The 12,884-nt window shown below is 42.9% G+C and overlaps 1 protein-coding gene across 1 annotated transcript; it reads right to left on the bottom strand.

Moving 5' to 3' along the window:
* Window positions 1-867: 867 nt before the first annotated feature.
* Window positions 868-1,627, bottom strand: LOC142165329 (uncharacterized). The gene is made up of 2 exons (XM_075223906.1): window positions 1,357-1,627; window positions 868-1,106 (listed from the first exon to the last, which is right to left on the bottom strand). The coding sequence occupies exons 1-2, from the start codon at window positions 1,625-1,627 to the stop codon at window positions 868-870; spliced, it is 510 nt and encodes a 169-aa protein (XP_075080007.1).
* Window positions 1,628-12,884: the final 11,257 nt, after the last annotated feature.

Genomic DNA, 12,884 nt, shown 5'->3' with positions numbered 1-12,884 from the left:
GGGCCATTCTTTGTTTATACAACTGCCTATGGCAAACTATGGCCATCCGCTTTTCATCAATCAGGGTTAGCTATTCTAGACGGGTCTTGACCCACTCACTATCCTCAATCTCAGCTTCAACGATGATTCGGAGAGAAGGAATTTCAACTTCTGCGGGTATTACGGCTTTAATGCCATAAACCAATAGATAGGGTGTTGCTCCAACTGATGTGCGCATAGTTGTGCGATATCCCAACAATGCAAATGGCAACTTTTCATGCCATTGTCTAGAACTTTGGATCATCTTCCTAAGAATCTTCTTGATGTTCTTGTTTGCTGATTCGATGACACCATTAGCTTTGGGCCGATAAGGGGTAGAATTCCGATGCGTGATCTTAAATTGTTCACATATATCCCTCATCAAGTGACTATTCAAGTTTGTAGCATTGTCCGTAATGATAGTTGTAGGAATACCAAAACGACAGATGATGTTGGAGTGCACGAAATCTACCACTGCTTTCTTAGTGACGGCTTTGAGAGTAACTGCTTCAACCCATTTTGTGAAGTAGTCAATGGCAACCAATATGAGTCTATGCCCATTTGAAGCTTTTGGCTCGATTGGCCCAATGACATCCATGCCCCAAGCAACGAATGGCCACGGTGCTGACATAGGATACAGTTCTGAAAGTGGTGCATGAATTAGGTCATCGTGCACCTGACACTGATGACATTTTTGGACAAAACTGAAGCAATCATTTTCCATAGTCATCCAGTAATAGCCTGCTCAAAGGATTTTCTTTGCAAGGACGTCTCCATTCATATGGGGACCACACACTCCCATGTGCACTTCATTCATGATTCTTCCAGCCTCTTGGGCATCCACACATCTTAAAGGTTCAGATCTGGAGTCTTTTTGTACAAAACCTCGCCACTTAAGAGGAAACCACCGGCAAGCCTTCTAGTGGTTCTCTTTTGGTCTACACTAGCTTGCTCGGGATATTTCTTTATATTCAGAAATCTCTTGATATCGTAGTACCATGGCTGAACATTTGGTTCCACCTCAACCGTATTGCAATAACCATGCCTTTCTCGGATTTGGATTTCCAACGGGTCAATGTGGACATTGCCTGGATATGGTAATATCGAGGCGAAAGTGGCGAGTGCATCGGCCAACTCATTGTGAAACCGAGTAATGTACCTGAACTCGACTGACTTGAACTATTTGCTAAGATCTTCCACATGTCGCCTATATGGAATAAGCTTGACATCCCCGAGTTTCCCATTCACCCTGAGCTTGTCGGATAATCAAGTCTGAATCTCCTATAATTAACAATTCTTCCATATCTTGGTCGATTGCCATGTTCATACCCATAATACAGGCTTCATACTCGGCAGTATTGTTGGTGCAGAAAAACCAAAGCCGGGTTGTGGCCGGATAGTGCTGACTAGTGGGTGAGATCAAGATTGCCCCAAGCCCGACACCTTTTGTGTTCACAGCTCCATCGAAGAACATTTTCCAAGCATTGGCATCTTCTGAAGTTACCTCAACCGAATTTACTTCCTCATCTGGAAAGCAAGTACTCAAATGTTGATACTCATCATCAACAGAATTTTCCACTAAGTGATCCGCTAAAGCTTGAGATTTCATTGTCGTGCGGGTAATATAGACTATGTCAAACTCGGTGAGCAGGATTTGCCATTTTGCTAACCTTCCTGTGGGCATTGGCTTTTGGAATATGTACTTTAAAGGATCCAACCTGGTGATGAGATAGGTGGTGTAGGCCAACAGGTAATGCCTAAACTTCTGAGCCACTCAAGTTAGGGCACAACAAGTCCTTTCCAACAAAGTGTATTTGGCTTCGTAACTAGTGAACTTCTTGCTCAAATAGTATATTGTCTGCTCTTTCTTCCCGATCACATCATGTTGCCCGAGGACTCTGAAGGAATTCTCCAAGATTGTCAAATACAAAAACAAAGGCCTCCCAAGTTCGGGTGGGACCAAGACAGGCAGATTCGACAGATATTCGTTGATTTTGTCGAAGGCTTCTTGACACTCATCTATCCATTTAATCGCTGCATCTTTCTTTAGCAGTTTGAATATGGGCTCACATGTGGAAGTCAACTGAGCAATGAACCGGCTGATGTAATTCAACCTTCCCAACAGACTCATAACCTCTTTCTTGGTTCTCGGAGGAGGCAAGTCCCGAATAGACTTTATCTTTGTTGGATCTAGCTCGATGCCCCTCTAACTGACTATAAATCCCAAGAGGTTCCCATACGGAACTCCAAATGCACATTTAGCTGGATTTAACTTAAAGTCATACTTACACAGATGCTCAAAGAACTTTCTCAGATCCCGAACATGGTCATTCTGCATTCTTGATTTAATGATTACATCGTCCACATACACCTCGATTTCTTGGTGCATCATGTCATGAAAGATGGCAGTCATAGCTCTCATGTAAGTCGCCCCGACATTCTTCAAACCAAATGGCATGACCCTGTAACAATAGGTTCCCCAGGGTGTGGTAAAGGCTGTATTTTCCACATCTTCTTCATCCATCAAGACTTGATGATATCCAGCATAACAATCCACAAAAGACTATATCTCATGTTTAGCACAATTGCCAACAAGGATGTGGATGTTTGGCAAAGGGAAGTTGTCTTTGGGACTTGCTTTGTTTAGAGCCAGATAGTCAACATATACTCGGGTTTTCCCATCTTTCTTTGGCACTAGAACCACATTATCCAACCACGTGGTGTATCGGACCACTCAGATCACACCCGCTTTTTACTGTTTGGTGACCTCTTCTTTGATCTTGTCACTGATGTCCGTTTTGAACTTTCTCTGTTTTTGCTGGACAGGGGGATGATCGGGGTAAGTTGGCAATTTGTGTGCCACTAAATCAACACTTAGTCCTGGCATATCATCGTAGGACCAAGCAAACACATCTTTGAATTCGAACAAAAGTTGGATTAGTGCATCCCTAATTCTTTCATCCGTGTGAATGCTTATCATGGTTTCTTGGACTTCTTCTGAACTACCCAAATTGACTGGCTCTGTTTCATTTAAGTTCGGCTTAGGCTTATTCTCAAATTGTTCTAGTTCTTGGTTTATTTCCCTAAAAGCCTCATCTTCATGATATTCCGGTTCGTGATTCATTATTTCACAGTTAGATAGCGTGTTAGGATCTGGGCATGAAGTCCGCAAGCATATCATATTATTTAAGTCCGCATTATTAGAACTGAAAGAAGAAATAAGAAAAGTAACGAAAATCAAAAAGAATAAAGAAAGAGATTCATAGACGATGAAATATTGATTTCATTTCATTGAATTTGAAGATAGAAGGGTTTACATTGGAATTTTAAAGACAATAATCTTAAAGAAACATTCGAGTTACACCCTGGAATAACTAGAAATGCAGAAAAGGTGGCAAGACTAGACTACCAGGATTCCCGCCTGACTGGGAATGGAGTAGCCTTACAATTTTGCAGCTTGGAATCGGGCCCCATAAATTGCACCTCAGCAGTGCTTGAGCCTTTACCCGGTTAGACCATATGAGCATCATATAATATTTGCCTCATGGATTCACATATGTCCTCAATTTCCACGGCTGTGAAGGACTCATCTTCTTCTTCTTCTTCTGTGTATTTTAGCTTGACGAATGTTTTGGAGAGATGCAGGACCAGCAGAGGTAGAACCCACCCGTCATTCTTACATTTTTTATCCCATTTCACATCGGCTTCTGTAGCTTGGAAACCGACACCAAAGAAGGTTTTACTGGCAGTCAAGGTGATGGGCTCCATAATACCTTGCAAAGATTCCCCGAGCCCCTTCCTGGGCTTATAACCGTGCTTGATCATCTCATTGGTGACCATGATTAACGCATTTGACAAAAAGGGCTGAGGACACGGGCTTCCTTCCTCACATTGATCTGCGGCCATAACCTCAAAAGCTTGATAGACTATGTGCTCGCTACCTTCCCTAGCCTCGGGACATGGGACTGATGGGTCCCTGTAAATTGATTGCTTGTCCTCTCCATGGACCACAATTTCTTGATCTTCGTGTTCAAATTTTACCATTTGGTGGAGAGTAGAACGTACGGCCCCTGCAGCATGGATCCAAGGCCTTCCTAAGAGAAAATTATAGGATGTATCCATGTCCAAGACCTGGAATGTCACTTCAAAATCCACCGGACCGATAGTCAAGATCAAATCAATCTCTACTATTGTGTCTCTCTTGATGCCATCAAAAGCACGCACATAAACACTGTTAGGCATGATTCTCTCAGTCCCAATTTCCATTTTTTGCAAAGTTGAGAGAGTGCATATGTCGACCCAGATCCACCATCTAGCATGACTCTTTTCACATAGTACCCTTCACATTTAACTATCAAATGAAGAGCCTTGTTGTGGGCAGCCCCTTTCGGTGGCAAGTCATTCTTGCTAAATGAAATCCGGTTGACTTCAAAGAACCGCTCCGCCAATCTTTCAAGTTGCTCAACACTGGTTTCAATCGGAACGTATGCTTCATTGAGGGTCTTTATCAAAACTTTCTGGTACTCATTCGAGCTTATCAGTAGAGACAAGAGTGAGACCTGGGAGGGAGACTTCCAGAGTTGGTCAATTACCCATCTATGCTTCATTGAGGACCTATTGTGACAAGCTTGTCGGGGTCGAGAAAGACGAAAATATCCGAATGAAACTCTTTACGAGGAGTCCTACTGGAGATGCTTTGTCCTGGTACATCAGCCAAGATCCCAAGAAATGATCCAATTAGGTGAGTATGGCGTCGGATTTCATGGACCAGTTCAGGTTCAATACAGAGAATGAATCAGATATTTTCTACATCCAAAATCTTAAAAAGAAACCCACCAAAACCTTTCGCGAGTATGCTACTCGTTGGAGGTCAGAAGCGGCCAAGGTCAGGCCATCTTTAGACGAGGAACAAATGAACAAGTTCTTTGTCAGAGCACAGGATATGCAGTATTATGAAAGATTGATGGTTATTGAAAACCATAAATTCTCCGATATCATCAAGCTTGGAGAAAGAATTGAGGAAGGTATCAAAAGCGGTTACAGGCCACTAATAAGGCATTACAATCGGGCGACATATCAAAGAAAAGAGACATTGGGCAGTAATGGTAGCTCAAGGCCCGAAATCTCCACTTACCAATCAAACACCTCCACCCACATATCAGACACCTCCACCCACATATCAACCCTCTTCTCCCAGATATTCCCAACCAACCACTGTCCATCACACCTATAACTCCCAACCATCTCATTTCCAGTCACCACCAACTCGCCAAAATTATCCAAGACCAAGACCCAACTTTGACTGCAAGCCACCCAGACCATACACCGCCATTGCTGAACCCATCGACCAACTGTATGAAAGGTTGAAATCCGCTTGTTATGTCACCCCCATTCTTGCTGTGGCATTAGAGAATCCATCCTAATGGGTCAATCCAAACAAAACTTGTGCGTACCATTCCGGTATGAAGGGGCACACCATTGATGAGTGCCGAACATTGAAAGATAAGATCCAGACGCTAATTGACAACAAGGTCATACAGGCAAAGGAAGCTGCACCCAATGTTCGCAACAACCCTCTCCCTAATCGTAGAGGTGGTGGGGTACATGTGATAGAGAAGAACGAAGAATGGGACACTGAGGGGTCGATTGGGCTTATTCGTGAGGGCGATGACTTTAAACCCTCAGTAAAACTTACTCTTATTATAGTACAGACTGTCACCAATTGAGGTTGAGGTAGCTGCATCAGTTCCATTTGAGGTAGAGGTGGCTCCACCTACGGAAACCCCTGCTCCGTTTGAAGTAGAAGTGGTCACACCTTTTATAGTGACAATATCAACCACACCTCATTTCCACTCAAAAGCAATACCTTGGGATTACGTTGCCATAGCTCGGCGAAAAGGGATGGCAAAGGTTGAAGAATCCAATGCTGCACAGGGAATGACCAGGACCGAAAGAGTCTATACACCTGAACACTTGGGAGGACCAAGTAAGGATGCCACTACCAAGCAGCTTGTCATTAAAATAGGGCCAAATGACCTTTGGAGGAAAATACAAGCAAAGGAGTATTCCGTTATTGACCATTTGAACAAAACCCCAGCTCAGATATCCATCTATCACTGCTGCAAAATTCAGAGGCGCATAAGAATGCTTTAATGAAGGTGTTGAGTGAAGCTTATGTACCCAACAACATCACCGGTGGAGAGATAACCAATATGGTAGGGCAGGTACTGAAAAGTCATAAGATCATCTTCCACGAAGATGAGCTACCACCTGAGAGGTTGAATCACAATCTAGCATTTCATATCATAGTGCAATTTGAAGACAAATTCATTGCCAAGGTCTTGGTTGATGGAGGTTCAAGCCTCAATATTTGTCCGTTAGACACTCTGAAAAGGTTGGACAAAGGTTTTCATGAAATATGGGCAGGTAGCATGAACGTGAAAACATTCGATGGGTCTCAAAGGGTCACAATAGGGGAAGTTAACCTTTTCTTGCAAATGGTGCCAACTTGGTTCGACGTCGAGTTTCAGGTGCTCGACATACCGACCTCATATAATCTTCTGTTGGGCCGACCATGGATCCATGTTGCTGGGGCTGTGGCATCCACACTACATAAGCCATGAAATTCGAATGGAATCGTTAGGAGGTGATCATTCACGGAGATGGGAGTAACCCCATTTACACCAGTCAAACCATCCCGGTTATTGGAAATAAAAGGAGGCTAGGAGGGGAAACCTATCATCACATTAAACGTGTCAATACCGTTAAGAAGGACAAATGGTGGAGCAGTAAAATAGAGAGCATACTGGCATGGTCTGGGTATGAACCCGACAAAGGGTTGGGAAAGAATCTCCAGGGTATCACTAAACTGATACGGCTGAAGGGTCATGGTACTACCTTTGGGCTCAAATATCAATACACATGGCAATAGTATAATGATTGGTCGCCTCCATGGCACGGGCCATATTAACCTCTCGAGCAACATGTGCCACGTCTAGATCAAGCTTTTCACCAAGCTGATACAATATGAGGAATGGCATAAGAGGAAGCATTAGCTAGGTTGAAGAATCTATTCTTGGAAAAGGAAGACATAGACTGCAGTGCAATAATTGAGGAGGAGGAGGAAGAATGCCTCACTATTCAGACTGCGAAGGAAGGAGCTGTTCTCAGGAACTAGACCACCATACCATTCCGGGCACGCCAAGTCCCTAGGTAACTTGGCAGATTTTATTTCTATAGCCATTCTAGGCATTTAAGATTTTCAGTAATTTTGTTTTAAAGACTTACTTGTTTCAAAAATAAATGCTCGATTCAGCGAGCCACACTTGTCTGGATGTTGTTTAATTTTAATCAAATGCATTTGCTCTTTATAATTCATTACTATTTTCTACACTTTTTCTTTCTACAACGTTATTATTACTTTTCCTGATGAACTAGTGACTGTGACATGTAATGAGGCAACGCAACATAAGAATAGTGATTCAGATGAAGAAGATGAGATACCTGAGGAAGTTGTCAGGATAGTTGAAAACTTTGAGAATAAGCCTAAGTCCAATCTTGACGAAACCGAAGCGGTAAACTTGGGGGACGCCAAAACCATCAAGGAGACTCGCATCAGCATTCGCTTATCACCGACAGAGGAAGAGGAGTACATCCATTTTCTAAAGGAATATGAGGACATTTTCGCATGGTCATATGATGACATGACTGGTTTGAGCACATCCATAGTAGCTCACAAGCTACTTACTAATCCTATGTGTCTGCCGGTGAAGCAGAAACTCAAAAAATTTAAACCAGATATGAGCATGAAGATCAAGGAGAAGGTTACTAAGAAGATCAAAGTGAAGGTTCTCAGAGTGGTCGAGTACCTAACCTGGTTAGCCAATATTGTACCAGTTCCGAAGAAAGATGGGAAAGTCAGAGTATATGTTGACTATCGAGACTTAAATAGAGCAAGTCCCAAGGACGACTTTCCACTGCCAAATATATACATCCTGATCAACAATTCTGCCAAGCATGAACTCCAGTCCTTTCTAGATTGCTTCGCGGGTTATCACCAAATCTGGATGGACGAAGAAGACGCGGAGAAAATCGTTTTTATTACACCATGGGGGTATACTGCTACAAGATGATGCCATTTGGTCTCAAGAATGTCAGGGCTACCTACATGAGAGCCATGACAACTATCTTCCATCATATGATACACAAGGAAATAGAGGTGTATGTGGACGACATCATTATCAAGTCCAAGAGGGCCGCAGATCACATAGAAGACTTGAGAAAGTTCTTTGACAGATTAAGAAGGTATAACTTGAAACTGAACCCCGCAAAGTGTGCATTCGAGGTTTCCACGAGAAAGTTACTGGGATTCATCATCAGTCGCCGAGGGATCGAGCTGGATCCGTCTAAAGTCAAGGCTATTCAGAAGTTACTGCCACCTAGGAGCAAAAAGGACGTGATGAGCTTCCTAGAATGTCTCAACTATATCAGTCGCTTCTTAGCACAGTCCACAGTCATATGTGAACCCATTTTCAAGATGTTGAGGAAAGATGTCGAGACAAGATGGATCGAGGATTGTCAGAAAGCCTTTGACAAAATCAAGGAGTACTTATCCACACCACCAGTTTTGGTCCCGCCAGAGCTGGGGCGGCCTTTGCTACTCTATCTATCTGTATTGTATGGAGCCTTTGGATGCGTTCTGGGACAACATGATAAGACAGGAAGAAAGGAGCAAGCCATATACTACTTGAGTAAGAAATTCACACCTTACGAGGTACAATACTCTCTACTGGAACGCACTTGTTGTGATTTAACTTGGACGACCCAGAAGTTGAGGCATTACTTCTGTGCCTATACTAGATACCTCATATTTAAGATGGATCCTTTGAAATACATATTTCAAAAATCCACACCAATTGGGAAGTTATCTATGTGGCAGATACTGTTGAGTGAGTTTGATATCATCTATGTAACTCAAAAGGCGGTCAAAGGGAAAGCATTGGCAGATCATCTTGCTGAAAATCTGGTGGGAGGAGAATACGAACCCTTGAAAATGTATTTTCTTGATGAAGAGGTGTCATTCATAGGAGAGGACATTACCGAAGCATACGATGGTTGGAGGATTTTCTTTGACGGAGCTACAAACATCAAAGGAGTGGGAATTGGAGCAGTTTTGGTATTAGAAATAGGTCAACATTATCCGGTATGTGCTAAACATAGATTTCCCTACATCAACAACATGGCAAAATATGAAGCCTGCATACTAGGACTCAACATGGTAGTCAACATGAATATTCAAGAGCTATTGGTAATCGGTGATTCAGATTTTCTTGTGCACAAGGTACAAGGAGAGTGGGCCACCAAGAATTCCAAGATTTTCCATAGCTGCACCATGTACGGGAATTGAGAAAAGGTTCATGAAGATAGAGATTCGATATGTACCCAGAATTCAGAATGAGTTTGTCGATGCATTGGCTACCTTGTCATCTATGATACAACATCCAGACAAGAATTTCATTGATCCCATCCCAGTAAGAATCCATAATCAGCCGGCATATTATGCCTATGTTGAAGAAGACATAGATGGAAAACCTTGGTTCCACGGCATCAAAGAGTATCTAGCAAAAGGAGAATATCCGGAGCATGCAAACCACACTAAAAAACGCATGCTCCGAAGATTGTCCAATCACTTCTTCCACAGTGGAGGAAATTTGTATAGAAGAACTCCTAATTTGGGATTGCTAAGATGTGTCAGTACAAAAGAAGCTTCTAAACTACTTGAGGAGATACATGCCGGGACTTGCGGCCCACATATGAATGGCTTTGTCTTAGCCAAGAAGAAACTCAGGGCCGGTTACTTTTGGATGACCATGGAGATAGACTGCGTCCAGTATGTCTGCAAATGCTACCAATGCTAAGTGCATACCTATATGATAAAAGTGACGCCAAATAAGCTTAATACAACAAGCTCACCTTGGCCATTTGTCGCCTGGGGAATGGATGTCATCGATCTAATTGATCCCACTGATTCAAATGGACACAGGTTTATTCTGGTAGACATTGATTACTTCAGTAAATGGGTAGAGGCTGCATCTTACAAAGTTGTCACCAAGAAAGTTGTCGTAGACTTTGTCAAAGATCGTATCGTTTGCCGATTTGGAGTTCTTGAGTCCATTGTTACTGATAATGTTGCCAACCTCAACCGTGATCTGATGAAAGCCATGTGTGAAACTTTCAAAATCAAACACAAGAATTCCACAGCCTATAGACCTCAGATGAACGGAGTCGTAAAGCCGCCAACAAAAACATCAAGAAGATACAAAGGAAGATGGTAGAAAACCACAAACAATGACACGAGAAGCTACCTTTTGCTTTGTTGGGATACCGCACTATAGTTCGCACATCAACTAGAGCAACCCCTTACATGCTGGTTTATGGTACCGAGGTTGTCATCCCGACCGAGGTAGAGATTCCATATTTAAGAATCATATAGGAAGCCGAACTCAGCGATGTGGAATGGATAAGGAGCTGCTATGAACAATTGTCCCTTATCGATGAAAGAGGGTGAACGCAGTGTGTCACGGTTAACTCTATTAGAATAAAATGTCCAGAGCTTTCAACAAAAGGGTAAAACCAAGGCAATTTACGCCAGGACAACTGGTACTGAAGAAGATCTTCCCACATCAAGATGAAGCTAAAGGGAAATTCTCTCCAAACTGGAAAGGTCCTTACATAGTCCATAGGGTGCTGACAAGAGGAGAATTCATAGAAATGGATGGAGAAATTTGGTCAAAACCAATCAATTCAGACACAGTCAAGAGATACTATGCTTAGACTATTTACATTTCCTCATTTGTTGTAATTGAACTACGCTTGACTTGATTCTCTTTTAAGAGGGGATACATAGGCAGCCTTATGCGTTCGGTCATATCATAATAAAATTTCCATTTTCCCCAAGATCAGAAACTGGGGCAACATTTTGAGGAGGACCCTCAAAATTTCAGAGCAAGTCCAGCCAACGCCAACATATGTCAGACGATCAGAAATTGGTTAAGAAACTGGGGCAGAATTTTGAGAAGGATTCTCAAAATTACAAAGAAGGTTCAACAAGGCTCATTACCCGCAAACAGCCGAAGGATCATCCACCAAATTGGGGCAGAATTTTGAGGAGGACCCTCAAAATTCTAACGTGAGAAAGTTGCAATTTCTCTGAAATGTGTTACAATCACTAGTTCATCTAAAAACTACTTGATACTTCAACATGTTTCTAAAATAACTCTATTTTTTATCAATAATTGCATATTTTTGAAAACTTTATTTCCGTAACAGTTAGATATTACCCAGGGAAACTCGAAAAGGCCTCCAGAACGGAGAAAAGTAAGGCCAGTGGACAGAAGTACGAACCAACCTCCCCTCACAAAAGTTAAAACTTTTCTTTGAACATAGGCACAATTGACATAGCGATAGCATTCGCAAACATGTATACACAAAGAAAATTCACTATCGATCCGGCCGTCAGACACCGAATATATCTCCAGCTAAAACACATACTACTATTATTTGCTACTCGCTCTTCGCATGGGACTAGGCCCTATCCCGCATGCTCGCATGAGGCTAATCCCTGCCTCCATAATTGCATGAGGCTAATCCCTGCCTCCATACCTGCATGAGGTGAATCCTTGCCTCATCAACTGCATGAGGCTAATCTCTACCTCCACAACTGCATGAGGCTAATCCTTGCCTCCCTATCTGCATGAGGCTAGTCCCTGCCTCCATAGTTGCATGAGTCTAATCCCTGCCTCCACATTTGCATGAGGCTAATCCTTGCCTCCATAACTGCATGAGGCTAATCCCTGCCTCCATACTTGCATGAGGCTAATCCTTGCCTCCATATTTACATGAGGCTAATCCATGCCTCCCTATTTGGATAAGGCTAATCACTGCCTCCATATTTGCATGAGGCTAATCCCTGCCTCCACACCTGCATGAGGCTAATCCTTGCCTCCCTATCTGCATGAGGCTAATCCCAGCCTCCTTACTTGCATAAGGCTAATTCATGCCTCCATATTTTCATGAGGATAATCCCTGCCTCCCTACTTGCATGAGGCTAATCCTTGCCTCCATATTTGCATGAGGCTAATCCCTGTCTCCATATTTGCATGAGGCTAATCCCTGCCTCCCTACCTGCATGAGACTAATCCTTGCCTCCATATTTGCATGAGGCTAATCCCTGCCTCCATATTTGCGTGAGGCTAATCCTTGCCTCCATACCTGCATGAGGCTAATCCTTGCCTCCATACCCGCATAAGGCTAATCCTTTCCTCTATACCTGCATGGGGCTAATTCTTGCCTCCAAATGTACATGGGACTAAGCACTGGGCCCCCTTTCATAAATATAGCTCTATTCTAGTACTATGTACTTGCTTTTCAATCGGGCTAAGCTCTGCCCTTCATTTCACAAGACTAAGCCTCATCTTGTTAACATCATTTAATCTCATGGGCTGAAATATCGCCAATCTATCCAAAGGTGTCATAGTCTAAAAGGCACCATCCTTATAGCTGGAAGACACCATGCCATGACCTGAGGATCCCTCAAATTTGCATATTATTATTCAAAGGCGTCATGGTTCGGAGGCACCATATTCATGGCCTGAGAACATCATTTCATGGCCTATGAATCCTGCACTAAATGATTCATGGCCTAGGATATCATGGTCTGAGGATGCCATCCTTAACCGTCCTAATACAACTTTCATGGTCCAAAGGGAATCTGCATCATGTTTAAATTTCCGCACAAATACATATCTGTGCATCTCTTTATCTGTAGGTGACCTACGAGCAGCTGCTATCCTAGCAGGAGTGACCTC

This window comes from Nicotiana tabacum, chromosome 10 (genome assembly GCF_000715075.1).
Source record: "Nicotiana tabacum cultivar K326 chromosome 10, ASM71507v2, whole genome shotgun sequence".
In the NCBI taxonomy this organism is placed as follows: Eukaryota; Viridiplantae; Streptophyta; class Magnoliopsida; order Solanales; family Solanaceae; genus Nicotiana; species Nicotiana tabacum.
The sequence above is the reverse complement of the archived record's forward strand: the minus strand, read 5'-3'. Positions and strand labels throughout refer to the sequence as shown.

Coding starts and splice junctions, on each gene's coding strand:
- LOC142165329 (XM_075223906.1), bottom strand. CDS start 1,627: ATGAAATCTCAAGCTTTAGCGGATCACTTAGTGGAAAATTCTGTTGAT. Junction 1,107..1,356: donor TACTGCCGAGTATGAAGCCT/GTATTATGGGTA, acceptor TACCATATCCAG/GCAATGTCCACATTGACCCG.